This window comes from Pundamilia nyererei, unplaced genomic scaffold (genome assembly GCF_000239375.1).
Source record: "Pundamilia nyererei isolate P.nyererei 1_Seehausen unplaced genomic scaffold, PunNye1.0 scaffold00095, whole genome shotgun sequence".
Taxonomy (NCBI): domain Eukaryota; kingdom Metazoa; phylum Chordata; class Actinopteri; order Cichliformes; family Cichlidae; genus Pundamilia; species Pundamilia nyererei.
In genome coordinates, this window is record NW_005187496.1 from 2,198,291 (window position 1) to 2,212,849 (window position 14,559).

At 38.0% G+C, this 14,559-nt stretch overlaps 1 protein-coding gene across 1 annotated transcript in view; it reads right to left on the bottom strand.

The window, feature by feature from the left end:
- Positions 1-5,765: 5,765 nt before the first annotated feature.
- The window catches only part of LOC102202593 (cytohesin-3-like), a 14,058-nt gene continuing 5,264 nt past the window's right edge, over positions 5,766-14,559 (bottom strand). The window contains exons 6-13 of the mRNA XM_005739971.2: positions 13,220-13,300; positions 12,979-13,091; positions 12,552-12,700; positions 10,830-10,941; positions 10,649-10,725; positions 10,486-10,557; positions 10,107-10,255; positions 5,766-7,502 (exon numbers count right to left, since the gene is read on the bottom strand). Coding sequence (XP_005740028.1) covers positions 7,418-7,502; positions 10,107-10,255; positions 10,486-10,557; positions 10,649-10,725; positions 10,830-10,941; positions 12,552-12,700; positions 12,979-13,091; positions 13,220-13,300 — 838 coding nt within the window. The 3' untranslated portion in view covers positions 5,766-7,417. The remainder of the gene's footprint in view (positions 7,503-10,106; positions 10,256-10,485; positions 10,558-10,648; positions 10,726-10,829; positions 10,942-12,551; positions 12,701-12,978; positions 13,092-13,219; positions 13,301-14,559) is intronic.

Consider the following 14,559-nt stretch of genomic DNA (forward strand, 5'->3'; position numbering starts at 1 on the left):
GGGAAAAAAGTGTTTGTGTGACTTGGTGTCAGTTAAAGAGCAGCATGCAGACAGATAGCCTGTTATTTTCAGAAATGTAAACCAGGGGAGATCGCTTTTTGAGCCCTGAAATTTGATGAAGATCAACAGCGAATATTCAAAGCTTTGCCTGACTGCACAGCAGGAGGTGGGGGTCAGGTCTTATGCTGCTTACAAAGTTAGAAGGAACACGATGTCTCCTGGTGAACTATAGCTGAGTGCTGCTTCGTGGTGAGGGGTACAGATGGGGAGGGGTGCCTCTTTCTGACCTTAAGCAAGTTCCTATAGATTTTCAGTTTGGTGCTTATTTAAAAAAAAAAAAAAAAAAGTCAATAACTCTCAGCCAATAACTGAGGCTTAGACTATGAAGCAGGTTCAACATAAAAAGTCAGGCCTTCTTTGCATTTAATTGCCCAACTTAACATAAAACTCAAGTCAGATTTAAGAGAAATTACACTGGTTAGCAGCTTGAACTCTCTGTATCAGGCTCTGACAGTAAAGGAGCATTTAAAATGCATCATTTGACTCTTCCTCCATACAATCTGGGTTGATTGCGCACCGCCTACTTCGGTCAGAGATATTATCAGATAGAGTAAGCTAGAAAAGAAATCCACTCTGATGTTAAAAACAAGTCAAGAGTTGGTGATGCTGCAGAAAATTGTAACTTTTTGTCTCCATGAGTGGACGTACATATTTGCTTCACCACTTAATGCTGCAGGTGATTTAAACTGTCTAGAAAACTGGATACATTTAAGTATCAGTCCATTCATGTCTGACAGTCGTAGAGGCCAATGACAGAGACCTGCAGTTTGTGGTCAGATCACAGAGAAATTAATCAGATTTTATCTACTCTGCATACAGACTGATTAATTTTCTAATGTCTGATCTATTAGCCATAATTCCAGCAGTGGAAAATGGAATTTGGGTACACTAGGACCAACTGAATGAATGTCTATTCTTCTAAATATGTGGTGCTTTTTGCACTGGTGTAACTTTGCTGCACACTGCTTTGTTTCTCTCCGGTAGTAAATTACTCCAGTTAGAGATTGTAGTGGAGAAAATCAGTGAAAATGTTGAGCTACAGAAGAGTTTAAACCAAAGCCCTGAACATAATTTGCTCAGGACCAGGTTCTGAGTTTAGCATTAGTTACCATGATGATGTAAGGGTAAGACGGCAGTCGCCTTCATCACAGTGAAAACCCGTTGTATCTCGCTAACCCCCAAAAGTTGATTCTGTTCATCTGGACGCTACGTTTTCAGTGGGAGAAACGTTTCGTCACTCATGCAAGTGCCTTCTTCAGTCTCAGCTGACTGCAGGTTTCCCCAACCTTAGACACTGTACATTTACATAATGACTGAAACCAGCCCACTGAAGGAACAAAGGGCTGTGAGGTCAGTTTCTTCATCATAATTATGCAAAGTCTCATGACCATTGATCAACAATATATCTCACTAACCTATTTGGGGAGGGTTAGGTACTTATTATAAATTTCTGTGTTTAAATAAAGCGATTAACTAGCTCTAACAAAATCAAAAATCAAACGTGTCTGTATTGTATATAAGAGATATCAACTGAAGCCAAATTAGGGCCGGGTTGTACTTTTCTGTAATACCTTTCTGTACCACAGGATGGTGCTGCGAGTCATGTGACCTGTTTTAGCTAGACACATTCTTATTTATGGCTTTTTGAGGACTGCTTGCTGCTTGCCCCCCAGTACTGCAAGGGGTATACTAAAACTTTTAAGTTATAATGTTTTAATTACAACATGCTAACATCAGCCAGCTTTTACAACAACATGACTTTGAGGCATTACATATTAAAATGGTGTATTTTATTAATTTTACCTGTATGATTAGAGCAGAATTGGCTTCTGCAAGCTGTAAAAACTTGAGATTTTAACTCATTCACTGCCAGCCATTGGCAGTGAATGAGATATTTATGTAGTGTGTAATTTTTTTAAAAACTTTATGGCATCACTATACTATAATAGGGCATCGTATTGAAAAAACAAAAAGTGCGTTGTACAGCTCCTGCCATGCCCTTTCATTTGATATATTAGTCGATGCTGTTTATTGAAAAAAGAAAAATTCATCGTCAACTTTGACCTTGGGCGCCAACAGTGAAGCTCAAGGTCAAATGCTTAGCCATTTTGCACACCCCACGGCCTAGCATATTGGTGTGAAGTTTGAACATGATTAAAAATAAATTGTGGGCAACATAAAAGAGCTGTTATTGTTACCTACCATCACACAAAATTTAAAAATGATATCTTGAAAGCTGCTAACAAACAGAACTGATCATACAGTTGTCAATTGAATATTGCGTCTGCACTTTGGGATTTTCCCCCCTTCGGGGAAATAATAATTCTGCTTCCTACTTACAACCTCAGTAACCACTTTCCTGATGACCTCATGTGCTCCGCTTCTAGTTTAAAGGCTTATTGGATGACAGATGAAGGTTACTTTAGAAGTTTTGGTTCCTTTTAAGGTCAACAAGAAAAGAAAATCATGCTGCAAGTTCTTATAAATGTACACTGTCCTCAGTTTCACCTCTCATTTGTGACATCCTGTTTTGAAAATGCCAAGATGTTGCTTGTGATAATGCTCAGCTCAAAACTTTCACAGAAAAACTTCACTAACCAATAGATGCTGTGGTGGCTGTGTTGGTGGTTTTTTTTTACTGTCCAAACAGTCAGAATTCACGCAGTATTTAAGTCACTCACCTGACTGGAGTCACTCCCCATAACAGTGAAGAGGCGCTGACATCCTGATATTTAGGATGAAGTCGTTTATGTAAAAACAAAACAACCGCTCCTGGCTTCAACTCCTTTATAGTCACTACAAAGCAAAACCTCCCAAACCCAGTATCACAGCAAAACATGTAACAGCCATGCCAGTCCACCAAGGTTTTGCCGTGATATTGGGTTGAACATCTTTATCGGTTGTGTAAGTTGTATAAAGCACTTTTAGTGCTTCGAGTCCATTTATCATACACATCAATTGAAGCTGTACATCAGGGTGTTGAATGCAGCCCAAGGGGACATGACTGCTCAGTTGATAAGTTCAAGTCACACTGAAAAAAAACATTAAGTTACTTTTGCAAATTGCGGTTGCTCTAAGAGTCAGAAAGTGCAATTATCTTGGGTATTTCCTCGGTGAACTATTTTTTAATCATAAGTTGTTAGCAGTTGCGTGTGCAGTTTCACACCCCTCGTTCATCACACCTGTTTTAAAACACAGATGGTAACTGTGAAAACATTCAGTTCGAAGCTTCAAAATGGCACAAATTAACCACAACTCAGTGGGAGACATTCTTTTATACTGGTCTGTACTGGTAGCCAAGTAGATTACAATGGTTTTAATGGTCCAGACCCCTTGAGATGGCGAACAGAGGAGAATTTGACACCTCTGCTCTAAACACTGAGCTCAGTGTTGACTTGCTCATGCACGTCTCATAGGGGACTGATATTGCCCATATTTAAATACTGTAAGTGTAATTAGCCACACGTGAAATATGGATGTTAGCAGTAAAGTTTCTCGATTTAATAATTAATTCTGCAGCCTCCAAACCGGCTGAAACAAGCAAACAAACAAAAAAGATCAAGTTCACGTTAGTTTATTTGTACCTGTGGATAGACTGGATCGTCCACACAGGAGCCCTCCATCCTCACATGCATGGCATAAGCAGGTAAGCCTAATACAACGTAGTGATAATAATAGTAACACATAAAAGCTGTTTACTCATGCGAGTGATGGTTCCAGGAACCTGCTTTCATGCCGTGCTCTTCTGCACTTTGTGACTGTAAACCTGCATCCTGAAGAAAGAAAGAGAGTGAAACTCACTGTGTGAAGGGTGTAACAGTGAAAACATCTGCCTGCTGTGCAAGGATGCTGGGTTCAGCTGTGGCTCACCAATCAGCCTGTGAGACCGTTTTGTAATTTGATTGAGTGAGTTTCTTACAGATAAGAATCCAAACCAAGACTCTAAAGTAGAAGGCATGGCACTTTGAAAGTGGAAATAAGTAAGTTTGCTTCAAAGTAACTGTTTCAAAATAGTGCACACATCTCACCGTCTGACCGAATCGGGACACATCTGTCCGCCCCCTTCAAACAGCGGAGCAGTGAGCGTGCTTTTAGCTGGAGTGATCATTTTGCAATAACCACGAGTCAACATGTGACTGTTTACTATGCCTAATATGGGTTTGGTATGTGTCATTTTATGAGTGGCAGATAAGTTGGTATAAACATAAACCATATCAGGCTACTGTGAGAGAAATATTCATGAAATTGACAAAGAAAACTACAGAGTTATTTTGACTTCATTCTTTGAGTTTGAGCTGTGTAGGTTCACATACTTTTGAGGGGAGATAGGTTTTAATTTTTCAGCTATTGTTTTCTGTGAGAAGTCAATTAAACACAAAGGTTAGATGATGCAAAGTTGCATAAAGAAACACGTTTCTTTGGCACAAAGAAATGAGCCAATACGCTGTAGGTTTGAATAAAGCTGTGAGAAGATATATATATATATTTTTTTTCTCTTGCATGTTTGCTCCCAGGAAACCACAACTCTATCGCAACATCAGACATGCTGCATCTTCACAGGAAAAGCCTCCACACATCACATATCATGTTGATCTGATAATAACAGGAGCGAAAATAACAAGATAACATATGATGATATGATGTCGTACCTCGCACAGTAATCATCACAGTAATAATCTGGTTAACATATTCAGCGAGTCACTGTTGGGGTTAATAATTCAGCATGAGCTTCCTGATCAAAAGAAAGGGTGTGGAGTGGTAAAGTAGCGCCATCTACTGGAAAAAGAACTGCACAATTTTAATATACGATATACTTTAATACATGAAAAGTAGTTTGATTACCACACAAGTATAAAGTCATTAAATTATACAAAAAATGATCTAAAACATGCTGTACAAAGATCTATAACTTAAAATTCATTTGAATATACAATAACAAAAAAAATCATATTTTCATTTACAAAACAGCTGGAACAGGTTTACAAAAGTGCTAAATGCATTTTTACACAAGCTAAAGTGTGACTATAGCACATCAGGGTCAAGAAACAAGTACGAGTGCTTTTTAACCGTTTGATACACATTTACAATAACCTGTACATTTTATTTGCTACATTGGTCTGTAAAATCATCACTTTAAATATTCTAATATGAACAAATAAATATACGTAACTTCAAATAGTCTGCAGCCACGGGGAGACTAAGAGTTTACAAGTACACATACACAAACATCTGTGCCATTGTATTTGTGTTTTTGCTTCATTTCTGTGGTTAATTTTTGTAAAAATTTCTTTAGGTTCACAAAAAAAGTTCTTTTTCCTTTTCAGTTCGCATTATTCTGTTAAAATGACAGCATTCTTTCATTTTTTATTTGGTTGCATTTATTCTCTCGTTTTAGATGCTCACAGACGAATCCTGCTGCTGTCTGATGCTGCAGATTTGTAATTAATGCAAAAGAAAGACTTCTATAAATAGCTGCAAGCCACAAACCTAATTCAGATCCCGATAACTGTGTCAAACCTTGACCTTGAGTCTCATTAGTTTGGACTATGCTGTTTTCATTGGAAAACTTTCTAGATTTAATCTGATTCAGTAAAAAGGACTAGATGTTACAGTCCCTGATAATGCATTGCTTTAGATGGAGAGACTCTTGATGGATGGCTGTTATGAGGAAAGGCAGCCCAGAAACTTTGCCAGCAGCACGCATGGTTGTGTGCCTCAACTTTCGGTCTTTTACCCAGGCTAATCTGCCATTTTCCTTCCTTGATTATGTTTATGGATTAGGGATCTAATCTAGTTTATCATTTTAAAATTTGGGACACATCGTCAGTAGTGGACCTTGGATTCATCGGGTTTAATCCAAGTTAAACTGTGGAACCAATGAATCAAGAAAGGCTCTCTACAGTGTTTATAGACCTGTGCTGATCCTGAATATGTTTTCCGATTTTTTCCAGTGTACAATAAAAAGGATATTTTACTTTTATAATCATTTTTGGCTGCACACAAATGTCTAAAGTCTAAATTAAATTCTGACAGTTTTCAAAAGTTGTGGCGTTCTTCTGTTATCTCAGTCCTTTGATGTTAGGTGGTCATAAAACTCAGTCAGACCAGTGTTAAGCCGATCTTTCTGTTTCTTATATTCCAAGTTTTTTTTTTTTCCTCCTGCAAGTATTGAAGTTCAATCATGCAAACATTATTGAAAACCAGTACTTGTGCTCTCTCTGTTATCTCAGCCAGTGGCTGCATGCACAAGGACACCATGATGGGAGATACTTTCAAAAGAAATCGAGTTTTCAATCTCAAATTCAATCTCTGAATTCACTTCATCAGTAGATTCAGCTCATTAAATTTCTGTGCTGAGATTTGACAACTACCTGTTTTTCTCTAGGTATCCAATTTGGGAATCTAGCTGTAGTCTTAAAAACAGTGACCCTACAAGACCTCCAGTCTCTGCAAATGCTGGTTTATGACACATTGACATCAGATGTGAAAAGGTGCCAGACGTTGGTCTTTTGTAAGTCTTTTTAAAAAGGAACTGAAGATGAAGTAAAGGCACATGTAATTCCAACCTTATTCATGCATGCATTGAATCTGTAACCTAAATGCTACCAGGTCTGACCGAGCAAATGCCATCTCAGCTTTCACAACAAAGTGACCACAGTGAACATTTATTCAATAAGCTGACAAGTTCAGATGCTTTCATATTAACAGAAAAGTGTGCATGTCTAAAAGGCGTGCATCAATTTATATTTTGATACTTTGTTGGCATTTTGTGTCTCAGTGAAGTCAATATGTTTCACTTCAAAAACATTTTGTTTCTTTTTGAAGTTGTTTTCTGTCTCTTTGCAGTTGTTTTGTGTCTCTTTCTAGTCATTTTATGTCTTGCTCAAGTCTATCTGTGTTTTTTTGTGTGAAGCTGTTTAATCTTTGTGGTCATTTTCTGTGTCTAAAGTCGTTTTATGTCCCTGAAGTGTCCTTTTGTGTCTTTGTTATGTCTCTTTGAGGTCATTTTCTGTCTCTTTGTAGTTGTTTTATGGCTCTCTGGAGTCGTTTGAGTCTTTTTGTGGTCATTGTATGTCTTCTGGGTTAGACTTTCATGATTTTTATAGCTTTGCAGCAGATGTTTGTCCGTCAGACTTGTCGCCCCTGAAGTCGGAGCAGCAGTGCATTAATTTTGCAGAAGTAATGTGAAAACCACGGTTCACTTTTCTCCTTTTTACACTACAATTATCACATCCCAATTTGCGCAGTTCTTTGAAATACAGAGCAATGACGTTTTGGTTGTATCTTTCGTGAGCAGTCATTAAAATGAAACATGATTCATCAGTCAAACTCATCCATGATCACTGATGGTGCTGTGTCAGTCCTTTGAGGAAGTGTTGCTGATGATCTTTCTTTTGCGTAGTGTCACCAAGTCATAGAAAGGGTCCTTGGTGATGCTCGCCCTGAGAAACAACATTTAAGAGATTTAGTTTGAAAACCAAGACCTTCAAGTAACAGTAGAAGTAGCAGTTTTAAGCATTTTTTTTTCAGTTTTGAGAACTTGAGTGGTGAGTGGAAATCACTAAAGAATGACTGTAAAATGACTTTATTGCACTCTTTGTAGGCCTTTCTTAGTGCATGATCTTAAGAACACTGAGATGGACATTTTCAGATATTCAATCTTGATGATGACTGTAATCACTCTAACTTAGCATTAACCCTTAATCACTTTAATCTAAATATTTACAGCTTTCCCACCAGCCTCTATTCTACTTCTAATGTCCAATAAAAATGTTAGCGTGATACATTTTGATAATGATCCCATGTTGCGGCCATGTAACTAACCAAATAGTAGCTCATGTAATGAATACCCTCGTCGTCCCTCACTGACTATAACAAGCACAGGGATTGATGTTTTGTCAAAGCCAGAGAAATTTACACTGGGAGTCCTTTAGCATCAGTGCTGTCAAGTGATTTCTGGGTGCAAGCGTCTCCTGCATTGAATGCTTGTGTGTTTTTAATGTCTTGCAGTTTCCAGCCAACAACAGGGATGTCAAACATAAGTCCAGGGGGCCAAAATCAGCCCAGCAAAGACTAAAATCTGGCCTGCTGGACGGTTTTGCAAAATATGAAAAAGGGCACGTTTTTTTTAAAAAAACAAACAAAAAAAAACAGAATTTTTTCATTAATCGACAAAAAACTTTATATTTTATAAAAACAGAACAGTCTGAGCAGTGAGCTACCAGAACTTTTTATGTAATTTTACATTTTTATCATGTAGAAAAACTGAGCTGTGCTGTTGAAATTGAACATTTATTGATCTTGTATTAAGATGTCTCAGAGATTAAATGTGTACTTAAATGTCTTTACACTGACAGTGTTTCACTTCACTTAAGATCAAAGTGGGCTGTATGTGGTTGACATCTTTGCTATACATTATTATTAGCACTACTGTGTGAAGCATGTCACCCACCCACTTTTAAAATAATGACCTGACATTATGCTTGACAGGTTGAGATGCTAGGTGGGTGTATAAAAGCCTGCTTTGGAGTGGCTTTCTTCATTTCTGTGCCTGCTTCTCAGTTCAGGTCCTTCCACTTCTCTAGCCTGTGGAGTGCCACAGGGTTCTATTCTGGGGCCTTTACTATTTCTGTTATAGTCACTCCCTCTAAGTTACAGATTACGCGTAGGTGCTTAGACTATTAAAAGTCAGATGGATGACAATTTTCTCTGACTAAATGAGGAAAAAGGTTGTCTTGCTTGTGCTCTGGCAGATTTGTGTCTAAGATAAAGAAAACTCTAGGTCCCCTTCCCACTTTTGCTGAATCTTTAGTAGGATGTCTTTTGATTCAGACATCACTTTGGATGCTCATGTTACATATCTAAGTACTCTAAGTATTCACACCATTGCTAATTCAGTTGCATGGGCTCCCCATTAACTTCATAGTCCACTTTAAGACTCTGGTTTAGACTTTTAGAGCTCTGAATAGGTGAGCACAAGCATCACAACATCAGTGAACTTTTACATACATATGTCCCTAGCAGGCCCCATTAGGTCTGGTGTCTATATAGCACCAAAGGCTGAAAATTAAAGAAAATGGAGCTTTTGCATCAGTTACCTCCAGACTCTTGAAGTCTCTCCCACTGAGCCTGAAAAAGCAACTTAAACTCATCTTTTTGACCTTTCATTTAGGTAACCTTTTGTCTTTGTCTTTTTGCATTTTCTTATGGAGCGCGTTGTCATATTTCTATAGAAATGTGTAATATAAATGTATTTTTACTAACTAAACTCATGGTGTAGGCTATAGTGCACACCATGTGAAACCAAGCCTGATTTCAGTATGGCCATTAAGCTTGGGATCAGCACTTTTTCAAAGTGAGTAATTCAAACCACGCAGCATCACTCATGACTAACATCCCTCAACATAAATCTTAAATTGAGACAATGACATCAGACTTGAAAGGCCTCTTGGGATCATATATGGCATCATATGAATATAACAGGGGATCTGGAGGTGGCAGAGAACTAAAGTCACCAGAAAACTGAAAGAGAATGTAAAACACAGACTCTTTCCTTCTTATGCAGATTTTGTCACTGTTTCAAACCCATTTGCATTAAGCATCTAATTTTGCCATAGCTGGTGGTTCAAGGTGTCTATGAAAAGCACACTCTGTGCATATCTGTCAGAAACAATAACAATTTGTTACTTTGTAGCTTTGACAAAACAGCCTGTGAGGTAGAAAGTTTAGTTATATTTATTCTAACACGCAAGAGTCTTTAAAACTCCCAGCGCAATTTAAATTAATTAGCTAACACTTTAATATTTTATTAAACCATTGGTTATCTACAGATAACACGATTTCTTTGCTCTGTATGGTTACCAGGCAATGAGTGCATTATAAAACTGCAGGTTTAGATTTGAGATGACATGTAGGTCATATAAGTTTGATCACTGTTGCTTGTTTGAACTCTTCCTGATCATGTGCTTCACATTAAGCCTCGATAAACATGAGTCACTGACACACGTGGCCGCCCACGTGTCCTCTGCAGCATCAGTTGCTCTCACCTGATTGCATCTATCCAGTCGTCCCGTTCCTCTGCGCTGGCTGCACTGAGCTTATACGACTGGTGTTTACCCTGGACCACTCTGCCTTTGTTCTCCGTCTTGCAGGCCTTGATCTTTTGTCCTTTAGGATTATATAACTCCAGGCAGAACTGTTTAAACACACATGCAGACCCACATGTAGCACCGTTACTGTGTGCATATGCCTTTTGTTTATTTTAATAATCTTCTGATGGCCTCCTGACTCACTGTTTTGAGCACTTGCGCTAGAAATTCATTTAGCAACTGCTGTATGATTCATTGAGGGCTGGGGTGGCAAATAATATGTGTGTGGAAACTCAGCAGTCATACAATGTGATGCAGAAAGTGAATGATGCTCTACCGGTTTGCTTGAGTCTTGTAGTGCCCTGACACACAGGTTCTCCAGAGGAATAATCCCAATTGGATCTTTATCCTGCAAGATGAGAGTGAAGATGTTTGACATGGCCATGTTTTATTGTCATCATGTCTGACTTATGTAGCGGCAGAAAAAAAAATAAACGTACTGTTGTGTATTCAAAGTAGTACAAGCAGCTGTCTGTCAAAATGAACCACCTTCTCTTCCAGGTTTTAACTCGACCACCTGCAATGAAGCAAACAAGACATTAGAAACACGAGCAAAGAGAAGCTCTGACGTCCTGTCTTGGAGTCCGGGTTTATGGTGTGGTGTTAGTTTCTTCATCTCACCTATTTTAAGGAGCCAACCCTCGCGGTCTGGATTAAAAAACGTCAGTGTGAGGTCATTCCCATCATCCTCTGGGATTTTGAACGGCTCACTACGGATGCTTGTGTACAGTTTCTGAAAATAATTTGAAAGTGCACAGAAACATCGAATAAGCATTTTTAAAATTCTGATTTGCGTAATTTAGTGCAGTGTACACAAGAAATCATGTTGAAACACAGATGTGACATTTTTACTAAAGGTTAACAGATTAGCATCAAAGGAACCTAACGTATATCAGCATATCAATAGGGAAAAAAACACAAGACAATGAAACAACGAAAAAAATCCCTGAATCTATAGATAACCATCAAGAAATAACCCCAAATGTGGGTCATTTCCTGATTCCTAAACATCCAGATAAACTCATATAAAATCACCAGGTTATTTTAGCCTGATCAATACCAACATTTTAAGATATTTTTACATGACAGTGATTTTTTAAAATAACATTACTTCATGTTGGGCTACATGGTTAGGTCTATTAAATAAGTAAAAAGAACAGTATCTTAGTATTTAAAGAAAACTCAAGTACTCTGGAAGGACTAGCTTTCTTCAACCTATAATGTACTGCGTTTTTCAACCATTCACTCACTGCTTTTATTATTATCTATTTCATAAAATTATATACCAGTTATTTGTGATTAACTATTCAAGTACATATATATATATATATATATATAATGTTTTTCCTCTACACCTTGAAGTAACTAATTTCAACCAGTAATCTGCAACGTTTAGCTAACAGCTTTGCTCTGTTAGCTAATGACTTCAACTGTTAGCTAACATTTAACTACTAGCCATATTTTGTCGCTAATTTTATTTAGTCATGTTATTAGCCAAGCATTTTAACTGCTTAAATATTACAGTATGCTTGAACAAATCCAGTGTTAGCTTAACTTTAGCTGTTTTTCCAAAACTAACATTAAATTAGCACATTAGTTAAACTGATGGTGATACTTAATCATGTTATTAACTAAATAACACTGCTAATAACTGTTCCAAGTTTTTATCTGCTATTCTGTCATAAATGTAGTTTATTTATACTTTTAGCAATTCAACTGGTCATAATTTAAAGTATGTTAATTGAGTGTGGTTTCTTCTTAGTATACACAAAATTAGCAAACAAATTGCTGCTGTTAATTTTAAATGATTTCTGAAGTATATTATTAATTTTAGCTAGCTATTTCAAGTGCTATCTTTTCTTTTAACAAACAGTTAGTCTGTCTCTTTAACCAATATATCAACCATTAATTTGCGTCATTACTTTACTTTCAAATTATCTACTGCCTAGCCACTTTTAGGCAACTATTACATTTTCTGTTCAAACTTGCTTCCAGTCAGTGCTGAAAATAACATAAACTTTACCCCGAGGTAACACTGTAACACGAAGGGTGATTTAAGGTATAACTGCATTTCACTGCGCAAGAATGATGTACTACTGGGGAAACCCATCAAAGATTATTGGTGTCACTAAAGAAGTAAGGGTAAGCTACGTAAGGAGATGAAAGAAATGCCCTGCAGTCAGTTAACCACCCTGACCAAGGAGCATTGCAGTACTTCTGCAATACATTTAAAGGATATTAGAGTAAACTATAATGCTGTCACCAATCAGCGCCTTGGTTTTTCTATCACCTGACTGTACAAGCAGGGCCTGACAAAGCCATGAAATAATGAAGCCAGCTGACCGTGAGCAGCTCAGTGGGCAGGTCCTCGCCGTTGTTGATGCCTCTGTTCATGGAAACAAATCGCTGCAGAGTGGGTTTGTCTTTCACGTTGGGGTTGTGGAGACTTGTGTTGAGCATGATGATGGCGAAAGAGAGGATGTAGCAGGTGTCTGTAACAGAAAACCACAGTTTAGCTTTCTTCATCACCTTCTTGAGTGTACGCAGCTGACAGCTGCTTAGGCCAAAAAAAGTTTTATTGGATAATCTGTTAACTCTAATCAGGGAGGCCTGAGATGTTTCTCTGGCTTTGGGTTTATTTTTCAAAAAGAAAAGCAGATTTTTCTTAGCAGGTGATGAGTCTTGTATAGAATTTTGTAATTACAGAAGCAAAAATGTGTTTTTTAATTGGAGTGTGTGGGAAAATGAATCAGCCTCTTTGTGCTTATACCTGTGGATTGGAAGACCCCAGGGTTACAGCCACAGTAGCGAGCTGCAAACGCCTCCATCATCCTGTCAATCTTTTGAGCTTCTCCTGGGAGACGAAAGCTCCACAGAAACTGCCTGCAAAGGTGGAAGAAAAAGAAAAACAACACACACGGGCTGGTAAGAAGGAGGAGGGTTTCATAATAAGGACGAAAGCAAGACTAAAGGTAAAACTGCTGCAACACTCCAAGCTTCCTTTCACAAACCTCAGTGCTTGCACCAGATTCAGGTCTGAGAACTCATGCAGACCAACAAACGCTTTCAGTATCTTCAGGTGCATTTCCTCCCTGTGTGACAACCAAAACAATGAAAGATAATTGAATAATGAAAACCACAACCCTCAAAATGAGGCTCAAATATAGAATACACATTTACCGTCAGAGCACACTGGTTTCACAACATACATGAAAGTCACGAAGTCATGTGAATAAGAACATTTTCAAACTAAGTACACCTTTTCCAGGCATTTCTAATGAATTACACTCGATAAGCTGATAATAAACTATAAAAGCAGTATGCTAGTCTGGAGCATTCAGGTTTGTGTTCCTACAATGCTACAATCCTCCTATCAGGGAACATCTTGTAAGGTCAGGTACAATGATCAAAGAAATACAAAAAGGCAGGTTAAAGGTTAAAGTTCATGACAAGTATGGCTTGTTTGGAAGGGGTGCCTGGAAAAAGCATCTTCTCTGTAAAAAGGACGTGGCAGCGTCATTTAGATTTGCAAAGTTGGATCGGAATAAACCACAAGACATGACCGAATAATGCACATTATTAGCATATTAGCACAAACACCTAATAACAACTGTCGGCACAGTAGAGGAGGGGTGATGATTTGGGGACCTTGCAGTCTTTAAATGTATCCTCTGTAAACCAAATTATTCTATTATTAGTCCCTCGTCTAACCTTCGTCCCAAACTGGGTCAACAGGACAATGATACCAAACACAGCAGCAAATCAGGACAGAATGGCTGAAAAACAAAAGAATCAAGGTGTCGCAATGGCCCAGCAAAAGCCCACAGCTCAACCTGGCTGAAATGCTGTGGTGAGACTTTAAAGGAGCTTTGCGTAAACGAATGCTGCGAATTTCAATGAATTGAAACAACTGTGTAAAGAAGAGTGGGCTGCGTTTCTCTCACGCTGATGTGACATACAGAAAGCGATCTGATAAACAATCGGTTTTACAAAATACTGAATCATGCTGTGCACTTTTTCAGTTTTTCAAACGTTGCTTCTGCATTTTGGTTCAGTATTTGTTAAATAAACAATGACACTGTGCAATGTGTCTCATGCTGTTGTTCATCTGAGGTTGTATTTATTTCATTTTAAGATATGCAAAGGACCATCTCGTGTTATGTAAAATCTTAAAGAGGAGTTTTTGACAAATGGTTCCAACCTTTGGAAAAAGGTTGTCTGTCTACAGAGTGCACTACAATACAAAAATGTCAAATTTTGGGCAAACAAATGTTTTCACACATCACTGGAAAATATTTAATGGAACATTGAAACCATCAAATGGTGCTTTCAAAACAGCTCCCCCCCCCCC